At 39.5% G+C, this 10,464-nt stretch overlaps 1 protein-coding gene across 1 annotated transcript; it reads right to left on the bottom strand.

Annotated features, from left to right (window-relative positions):
* Positions 1-20: 20 nt before the first annotated feature.
* fbxw11b (F-box and WD repeat domain containing 11b) lies at positions 21-8,436 on the bottom strand. Its single transcript, XM_016273376.1, has 11 exons — positions 8,076-8,436; positions 7,590-7,776; positions 7,261-7,351; positions 6,733-6,870; positions 5,277-5,395; positions 4,876-5,125; positions 4,274-4,392; positions 3,607-3,717; positions 1,862-1,940; positions 690-854; positions 21-605 (listed from the first exon to the last, which is right to left on the bottom strand). Exons 1-10 carry the CDS (start codon positions 8,419-8,421, stop codon positions 693-695), a joined length of 1,602 nt encoding a protein of 533 aa, XP_016128862.1. The 5' UTR covers positions 8,422-8,436; the 3' UTR covers positions 21-605; positions 690-692.
* Between the last annotated feature and the right edge of the window lie 2,028 nt (positions 8,437-10,464).

Genomic DNA, 10,464 nt, shown 5'->3' with positions numbered 1-10,464 from the left:
AAAAAAATTCCAAAAAAAAAAAAAAAAAAAAAAAAAAAATGGGGGAAAAACAAAAAAAAAAAAAAAAAAAACGTAAGACGGAAACCAAGAGGTTGACCAGCACACATTACACGTCCCATCGCTCACTCATTCATGCAGAACAGTCCTGAGGGAAGGAAGGCACTCACACCTTGCCTTCTCCCTTTAGTTTTTCATTTTTCAGTTTTAATCAATAAAAATAAAAACAAACAAAAGATAGATACAGAGTTCATGGGCCCAGGGGGTGGAGCCAGGGCAGCAGTCACTCTGTAAGCAGTGGCGAGGGGGGCTCCACGCCCACCCTTACGTTCTCTGCTTAATGGCATTGCGCTCTCCATCTTTTCTCCGCCTCCTCCTCCACAGAGAGGGAGAATGAGAACTGATGCAGTTTGTGTTGTGGGGCGGCCCTCAAAACGACTGAAGAGGGGGGAGAAATAAAACGGACAGATGGAGAGAGGAGGGTGAAGTTGAGGGGGGTGGTGGTGGCGTTCCTCGACCTTTGATCCTGGCACACTTCCACAGAGACTGGGTCACCCGAACAGTCCCCACACACACTCGCACACACTCTGCACGCCACCAGGACTTCCCTGTCATGAGATCACATGCATGCAAGTAAGATTTTGTATTCTGATGTGTGAACTTCAATAAAATTCAGTCAAAACATGTGCTACCTGCTATCTGGATATATAGGTATACGTGCGGGACGGCGATCGTCCTTCCGTCTGCCCGTTGGTCGACACATTGAGGAAGTCCCAGATAAGGATAGTGTCATCGTGGGAACTGCTGATGATCTGGAACTCATCGAATTGGAGCCGGAACACTCGGCCAGAATGTTCCTACACGTAGACAGACTGCTATTAAAACAATCCTTTCACGACAACACTGCTGCAGATCAAAATCAGTCACAGACTGGGAATGACGTAACGCAAGACTATGGTGCAATAAATGTGTGACAATGCACAGGGCTGATTAACTACACATGACTGAGATGCGTAACAGATCAGAGACTGTCAGGATTAAATAACAGAGCAATTAATTGGCTGATATTTGGGCATTTGAGATTATTGATAGCAACGTAGCATTGTACACATTTAAAGATTTGTCCTTAAAAAAAAATACTTGAGAGCCTGAAAACAAGTCAGATGTTTAGAGAAAATTAATTGAGAGCATGTATACGGGTTCTTAAAGGGATAGTTCACCCAAAAATGAAAAGTTGATGTTTATCTGCTTACCCCCAGGGCATCCAAGATGTAGGTGACGTTGTTTCTTCAGTAGAACACAAACAACAATTTTTAACTCAAATCGTTGCAGTCTGTCAGTCATATAAAGGCAGCTCGTGACGATACATTGATGTGTAAAGACACGAAACAATCGGTCTGTGCAAAACACTGAACAGTATTTATATAGTTTTTGTAACTCTGATTCACTGCAATGTCCGAACTGTCCTGAGTGTGTTCTCAACAGTCGACGCGTCTTCTTGCTTTACAGCGGATTGCAGGACAGTTCGGACATTACGGTGAATCAGAGGCAAAAAAAACAATATAAATACTGTTCAGTGTTTTGCACAGACCGATCGTTTCGTGTCTTTACACAACAATGTATCGTCACGTGCCACAGGGTTTAATATGGTTTTGTTTGTTTTTTTTACTCTCAAAGCTGTGATTCCGATTCACTTCCCTTTATATGACTGACAGACTGCAACGATTTGAGTTAAAAATTGTTGTTTGTGTTCTACTGAAGAAACAAAGTAACCTACATCATGGATGCCCTGGGGGTAAGCAGATAAACATCAACTTTTCAATTTTGGGTGAACTATCCCTTTAAGCGCTGTGTGGAAACTCACCACTAGTGTACGTAGACACAGAGTGCTGGCTGGGGCTCGTGGATCGAGAGCAGCTTGTAGGTCCCATACTTTAATTTTACTGCATACACACACACACAAACATATTAAAACGCATTAGAAAATGCACAAAAAAATATGACCATCATAAATCTATGGTACATTGGTTAAAATGCCCGCTCTCATTCTTTTGTAAAGCAGCTTTAGAGGCGATTTCACACATAATCTACAGATAATCTGCGATTCAATTGTGGGCTTTGTGGGATTAAAAGTGACTGCTCCCTCAGCAGTGTGGGTATTGTGCACTGCTCATGTATCAGATTAATGACCGGAGCACAGGGAGCAGACAAATCCAACTCCGCAATTAAAGATGTGAAAATAAAGAGATTATTCACATCATGGCAAGGAATAGACCAGCCATAATAGATCCAGATTAAAAAAAAAAAAAAAACCCTGCTTAAATGTAATCCCCCAGACTACACTACACTTCTGCAACAGCAGTGTGAGGAGATCAAGGAAAGAGTTTGCTAATATATTTATTTTAAAATGTGCATTTCAATCTCCAATGTTACAAACTTTTTTTTTTAGACTTTTTACAAGAACTTCCCCTCAGTCTTATTTGATGAGTGGATTGTGCGTGACTCCCAGCTTTGCTGCAGTTTGCCGATTTTTGTAAAAAAAAAAAAAAAAATACAAAAAAAAAAGTTCCCTTTTCAAATAAGAGAGTGGTTTCAGTTTACAGGGTTTCCGCAGGTCCTTACAAAGTCTTACGTTTAGTTGTGCCAAATTTAAGGCCATAAAGAGTCTTAAATGCTATAAGAAAGTCTTAATTATGATTTCAATATGCCTTAAATTTGGGGACGGAAAGAGCAGAATTGCGATATGGCTTAATGTGATGACTGAACTTCAAAAGGCTGTGATTTCATAAAAAAAAAAAAAATCATGAGCTCTGCACATTTCAGAGTCAGGTGCTGCTCGGCTTTGTGTACAGCCGTTACCTGGGAAACCGCTGTATTTCTGCCATTCCAAAAGCTCTACCTGTCAATTTGCATGTTCAATAAGCCCGTCTGCTGTTTTTGTTCAGACCAAAGCGAAAATTAATGTTATTTAATTAATATAATAATTGATACTTTTATCCATTTTCTGGATGGTTTACAGGCTGAAAGTTTAGTTTATCATTTTATAAAACTTTGTTTTTGTGAAACCTGTATTTGAACTGTAAATCACGCTTTTTATACACATCATTTTACAGTTTAATATGTTACCATAGACACTGCCCTACCCCACTCATATTGTATTAACTTTATTTGTGCAAATTTCTGCAAAACTGAAAAAAAAAAATTAACAAATAAACCAAAACCGAACCTGTGACTGTACTGTCTTCGCTTAAGAAATCAGTCAGATGGCAAGTGGAAGGGGGATCAAGCAGGATGTAGTGTTGCTGTCAATTTGCAGTCTTGTTTTAATGACAGCCCTTATGCATGAGTTCATTCCCCAAATAGGAAGCATGGAGGATTGACACAGCACGCCGATTGGTCGAACTATTCTTCTTTTGCTGTTGCTTGATTTGAATACTGCGCATGAACAGAGGCGTCACCAGGTTTTTGCGTAGCTTAGAGTGACAAATCGTACCAGCGTACTTTGAGGTCAAAATGCATACCCACTACGCAAAATGAGTACAGGTTGGCAGGTCTGAAAAAATAACAATAAACTTCTTTCAACTTTGAACTAATCAGACTCAGGCGTACCCGTCATACGCTCCACTCACGATCCGCTTGTTATCAAAGCGAATACAGCGAACAAGTTCTTCGTGCCCTTCCAAAACCCGCAAGCAAGCTCCACACTCAATATCCCACAGCCTGGAGAAAGAGATTAACACAAATTTTGTGGAAAAAAAAAAGTTAATCATACAAGTAAAAAATACTAACTGGCTGAATCCATTTTTGATTTTTTTGCACATTATTTTAATTAAAACTCGAGAATTAGTCTTATTGTCATTACATTAAAGAACAGCTAAACTTAGTTCAAGCAGAATGTTTTGAACATAGTATCTTATACTCACAAAGGCTACATTTATTTGATCAAAATACAGTAAAACAGTAATGTGAAACATAAATGATCACCATTAAAAAAAAAAAACTCTTCTATTTGTAAATATTTTAAAATGGAATTTATTCTTGTGATGCAAAGCTGGATTTTCAACCATTCCTCCAGTCTTCAGTGTCACGTGATCCTTCAGAAATCATTCTGATATTTTTATTACTGTATAGAAAATCATTGCTATAACAACAACATTTTACTGTTAAAAGTGTACTTAATTTCCTGGGGGAAATGTCACCTGTATATTTGACACGTTTCTTGAAATTCACTCAACTACTATTGAACAAGCTTGAATGATTGCTTGTTCACACACACCTGATGGTGTTGTCTGAGGAGCCACTGACCACAAGTCTGTCTCTGTACTGCAGGCAGGCAATTCCTCGCTTATGCCCATTTAGTGTCCGAACAAACTCACAGGTGCTTGTACTCCACACCTGCAGAACACATTACACCACACAACAGGATTAAACATTAAACACATGAAATCGGTTCCCAATCACTGCCCTCTTTCTTTAGAATAATCCACAGGCATATTTCCCAATTGCCCCGAATCCCGCATCTTGAGTGGCTAGAGAACACGAGTGCTGAAGGACCCTGGGAAAGAGCAGCAGACTATAGCGCTTCTGCAGTCTACAGAGAATTAAGAAAATATTACACTGCTGCCCTCTACTGGGAAATTATGTGCTTTGGACTAAACAAGCAGACAGCCGAATAGTCAGTAAAAGTCTAGCTGCATGACAATATAGTCTAATTCACTCAGCTTATTGTTGCCAAGAACCAACACACTTAAGACAGGACAGGGTCTGAATGATATGTATCGGAGGATAATACACATGAAATCTGATAAAACTCTAAGAGCATGGATTTGTGGTTTGATTGACAGCTGAAAACAGTCATTCAGAGATCAGAGTGCTGACCTTTATGGTCCGATCCCCAGAGGCAGAGACAATGTACTTGTCGTCAAAGTCGACCACATTGACGGCAGCCCTGTGTCCGACGAGGACCCGGCGAAGACTGATGTCAGTAGGAGAGGCCATGTCCCACACGGCGATGGAGCGATCCTTCGAGCAGGTGACCATCAGCCCGTTACAGAATCGCAGGTGGAGCACAGCCTCATTGTGATGGATCAAAGTGTTCAGAACCTCCCCCGAGTTCACATCCCACACTCTGGGTAAAAAGAGAAGGCAAGCAAAGTCAGACCTGATTTTATCAGTCCCTTATTCATTCCAGCTGAACGGACATGTGGAGTGAGGGGGGGGCTGGAAAAAAAAAATGAACAGAGGACTTATAGAGAGTGAGAGAACGATAGAAATCTGACCTGACAGTGGAATCAGAAGAGCCGGTAACAATGACTCTCTCATCATATTGCAGACACAGCACAGAGCCTGTGTGCCCCGTAAGGATCTTCAAACACTCCAGAGTCTGTTTATCCCATATCTATACGCGAACACATAAGACGTCTTTTTACAATTGCAAACACCAAGAATTTCACAATGTCAAATATAAACTTCTGTTAACTAGAATAGACTCATCATTAAAAAAAAATGGCATGATTATGTCTTCAAGCCGGGACTCTTATAAAACATGTGAAGTTTGGGGCAGATTTGACATTGCTTGTTTGAGTAAAATATGCCAGTTCCTGTTGACAATAGACCTCAAAATTGTTAAACTTGGGGTGGATTGGACAATGTATGTTTGAGTTACAACAACTTCCAGATTCATGCCATTAATAGCATGTTTGAACAGTTAGCTAAATGTTGCTAGAATGGTTTAACATGTTTCTACCATGTTGCTAGCAGGGCTCAACATTAACGCTTGTCCGGGACATGTGGATTTTGTGAAGGGGCAAGTGGAAGAGAATTTTACTTGCCTGACCGGACTGTAGGAGGAGTTTGTTAAAGTATGAGGCCTGAAAATGGCAAAAACCGCACAAAAATCGTAGAGGAAATTCAAAATGGCTGACTTCCTGTTGCATTTAAGACTTCTCTCCAAGATACTTTTTTGTAGGTATTGGGATATTACATGCATGTACCAAGTTTCGTACACGTACGTGAAATGTACCATTGATGACCGATTCTGAAACCCATATCAGACATCAATTTTTGCCAGTTCTGATGCTTGTGCAAAGTTTTGTAAGTTTGAGCATGTTTAGGCCCTCAAAAATGTGATTCACTTTGGAGAAGAATAAAGAGAGATTCCAAGAGGGTCCTCGCTATAACTTTTTACTGATATCGTCACCTACGACATCCCTAGAGATACACTTGCTGAAATTCTCTCCCACAACAAGAGCAGTAAGATCATGGGACTTTACCACACAGTTTAGTACTATGAGTAAGAACATTTAACATAACCCTATATATAACCAGTATCAATAGTCACTGTTGCCTTTGAAACGGGTGAAATGATTCAAGCCACACTTTCTATGTCCTCTCTATAGTTTCAGTATTATAATACAGTAGGGGATGGATTTGGTTGTGTAAATCTAAACCTCAAGCATGTTTCTGTTTAAAGAGCTTTAAAACCATCCCTCCAATCCGAAATCCTCTTGTTAGCAGAATGTTCTTCTTAACGGTCAAAAATCACGCATTTGCAAAATGTGATTAAACACGACATTAGCATAATTCACAAGAACACGCTTGAGGTCAGATGTGGTTTGTGTTTTTTAAATGACACCTGTGTAGTGATGCACTCAGACTGTGTGGTTTTTGCTGCTGATGACTTCACTAAACCCACAGGAGGTTCACAAGAAATACACTGGCAGAGCGCTGTTGCACCTTGATGGAGTTATCGCGTAGACCGCTGATGATCTTTTCGTCATCATACTGGAGACAGTAAACACCTTTGCTGTTCTCTGATCTACACTGGATCCTCTGCAGGTTATGTCGGCCACACCTCCAGTTTGCCTCGATGGTCTGGAAACAGAAATGTCACATATCAGCAATTTAGTTACTGCTAAGAGGCATATCTAATTTATTTGATCAAAAACGATTATGCATGGACATTAACTAAAAAAAAGTGTCCCATTTCATCATTACATTTGAAAATGTAGTATTAAAATAGCTGATGGCTGCATACTCTGATTACTCAGAGGGCTGCTATGAAGACAAAGAGCTGGGTCACATGAGGCCTGCCGCCTACCCCTGAGGTGTAATCACTGGTCCTGCTCGTTCAAATGAACAAACAAATGCTCCAAGTTACTACCTTCCTTTCTTTAAAAATGCTGACATGAGCAGACAAGATCTAACATCGTATTACATTTATAAAAGGACAAGCAAGAAAGCAGCGATGGTTGCTTTACCCACCTCAATGTCCTGAATGATTTTTGGATAAAGAGAGCGGTAGTATGAGTTTGGAGGAACTTCTGTTGTGCGGTTCTTGAAAAGGTATTTTTCCCTGTGAAGGAAACAGCAATAAACATCCCTGATAAACTGACATAAACAAGCATTTTCATAATTCAAGGCCAAATAAGATGTACAAGACAGTATAAATGGAGGTTCCCAGCATGTCTAGTGGAGAATTACACCACTGAAAGATAATGATCAGGTTGTTCTTAAACCTCATGTATAAATGAGGGGGTTTGGGGGGGGGGGTCATATCATATGTAAACGGTCATATCAGCACTGTGACTCACCACTGGTGTCTCTCTGAAAGGCCCTTCCACAGTGGGTCTGTCCGAACCATCCTCTCGATCAGCTTCTTCCACAACATGCCTTCGGATATCACACGCTGCCATTCTTTACACACCAGCTCAGCCGAACAAAGCGAGCGTGCGTCCAGGAAGGACAAGATGTTCTCTGCTATATGATCCAGACCCTGAGCTGGAAGACAAATTGAGATTGAGTTTAAATACCAGGGTGTAAGATTTGAAAACTACACAAGCAGGATTACAGTGAAAAAAAAAAAAAGTTAAAGAATCTCTCATCTTTCTTAACGTCAGCATAAAATCACATTCACATACATTTTATTTTATTGCAATTGAAGTGATTTCAAATCAAGAGATACTAAAACAGGTCAAGACATACATGGTCTATTTAATCTTAAGGTTATGTTTTATAATGGAGTTGGGCATACCCTCCATCAAAAATAGCATCTTCAGAATAAGGACTGTGCGTGTTACCTGGCAGTGCCGTAATGAAGTCCCTTTGGAGCATGGGTTTGAGGTAGGAGTTTATGTGGCCATGTTGGTAATGGCACATTCGTGAGATCAGGTGTTCCACAAACTCCACCTGGTCCGCCTCAGACCACTGATCAAAGAGCTGGATGCACACATCCTTCTCCTTCTCGTAATTCCCCTCTGACGGCCGCTTCCTAGAGCCTGTCAAGGGTCCATTACTCACCTGAGGACAGATAAAAGTAGGCTGGGAGAATCGTAAAAGGAAAAACAAATAAATAAATATATTAGATGAGACCAAAAAAAAAAATCTGTATTGGAAAGGATTGGGCAAAGGGAAAATCTGAAACATACTAAAATACTATTATAGTATTTCAAGGCAGATGCGTTTACTTGGCAAAAAACAGTGCTGCAGGTGCTCTACTATTAGGGTGCTTTCACACTTGGTTCGATTGCCTGGTCCAAACCTGAGTTTTATTGCTCCCCCCTTCCTGTTTCCCCCGCTGCTTAGTAACAATGGCACAGGAGAAGGCGGCAAAATGCGTAGCATTGCTCTCTTCACTTTTATATTTGTTTTTGAACCGTTGGTTTGGTTTCCAAAGCTTCAGTACATAACTACACTTACGTCTTGTCTTACGAATGTACTGCAAATGCTCTAAAAAATACTGAAGGCAAACAGAAATTAGATAAACAGCTCTCTGTTTGCAGCGTGTCAGTCACGCTTGTCAGGAAAGTGAGTGAAACACAGACAAACACATTTTAAAACTCTGTACCGGCGTTCACTTGAACCATAACCCAGATTACTCCTTTTAAGCAGACTCGGGTATGGTTCTCGGGTGCACACCCGCGTTCGGAAGACAGCGTTCACATCATCCAAATTACCAAACTCTGACGTCAATCAAACCGGGGGCACACCAAAAGAGCTAGTGTGAAAGCACTCTTAAAAGAGCTGCATACAGTTCCTGTCTTCATATGCAATAATAGGAGTTTCTACAAGAAATTCTCATTCTATTAATCCCAAACTCATCCTCACTTGATGTTCTGTACAAACTGTGGAACCCGAGCACTTAAGTGTTCAAACACTTAAAAAAATTTCAAGAAAACTGGCACAAACAAACTTTAAGCAAAACAAGATTGCTTGTTTCTTTGTAGAAAAGTTTAGTTAAAGATTCAAACACTTTCTGGTATTCAATAGTCATGACCTAGTGTGTGGTTACTCTGCTAAAACATCTGTACCAGCTTTAGGGGAACTGATCTCATTCATTCACTAAAATACATTTGGTTTCATTAAAAGTAAACGCAAAAATGTCTCAGCATTGTAAAGTTAGCCCTGAGAAGGGCTGCAGATCATGCCACCTGGTTTCACATGAAATTACTGTTCAAAGGTTTGGGGTCAGTAAGATTTTCTTCTAAAGAAATGAATACTTTCATTCAGCAAGGACACATTCAATTAATAAAAAAATGATACTAAATAATTTTATAATGTTGCAAGAGTTAAATTATGTAAATTGTTCTTTTGAACATTCTATTCATCAAAAAATCCTAAAAATAAATATATACATATATATATTAAGCAGCACAACGATTTTCAACACTGATAATCATCAGAAATGACCAGCAGAGCAGGACGTGTAGATTTATTATGAGTCTCTGTATCAGTGTTGCCAACTGCTTTCAATTGAAAGTAGCTAAAACTGGTAGCTAAATGTCACTAGATCACATCATAATGGCAAATTCACTGATCTATATAAAGATGAATATAGATCAGTGGTCAAGATGAGAACTTGGATAAGGTTTGTCCAAGAAGTTGCTATATTTGTCCCTAAACTTTTGAAAGAAAGTCTCAAAAAGGTGTGGGGAAGTTGCTACATCTAGCTACAAAATTGCTAAATTGGCAACACTGCTCTGCAGTCTATACACAAAACCACATGGTTTGTTATATACAAGCAAAAGCCATTTATCTATCTTCCACAAGCTTCACAACACAAGCAGACAAACTCCAGTGCCTTCACTCCTACCCTTTTCACAGTATCCATGGCAACAAGAAGCAAATCCACTCTGCAAAACTGATTCTATAATGTTATTGTATTGACTAGGAGAGATATTGATTCAGACACAGCCTTATTAATTAAGAGCACATTTAAACAAGTCATACACTTATTTTTAAAGATACTATAAAAATGCTTCAAATTAAGAATAGCAATATTATATTCAAAATGAATAATGAGACCACACATGCAAATCAAGTTAGTTAAAAAAAAAAATTTTAGCTTATTTTTATTGTAAGTCTTTCACAAAATTGCGGTTCAGAAAAGTGTGAAAGAAAAAAACAGTGCGTTTAATAAGAAAACAATTGATTAATAGTAATTAGTTCGCGTAGGCTAATGGTTTGATG

The sequence above is a fragment of the Sinocyclocheilus grahami genome, unplaced genomic scaffold (genome assembly GCF_001515645.1).
Source record: "Sinocyclocheilus grahami isolate Dianchi unplaced genomic scaffold, SAMN03320097.WGS_v1.1 scaffold78.1, whole genome shotgun sequence".
Classification (NCBI taxonomy): Eukaryota; Metazoa; Chordata; class Actinopteri; order Cypriniformes; family Cyprinidae; genus Sinocyclocheilus; species Sinocyclocheilus grahami.
Note: the sequence above shows the minus strand (reverse complement) of the source record. Positions and strands in the feature narration are given on the sequence as shown.

What these genes read in the sequence shown, in the direction of transcription:
- fbxw11b (XM_016273376.1), bottom strand. Translation starts at nt 8,421, where the DNA reads ATGTTTCAGATTTTCCCTTTGCCCAATCCTTTCCAATACAGATTTTTT. An exon ending in CTTCATTACGGCACTGCCAG is followed by an intron (nt 7,777 to 8,075) that starts GTAACACGCACA and finishes TTTGTCTTCCAG; the next exon opens with CTCAGGGTCTGGATCATATA. An exon ending in TCTTCTGATTCCACTGTCAG is followed by an intron (nt 5,126 to 5,276) that starts GTCAGATTTCTA and finishes CTTTTTACCCAG; the next exon opens with AGTGTGGGATGTGAACTCGG.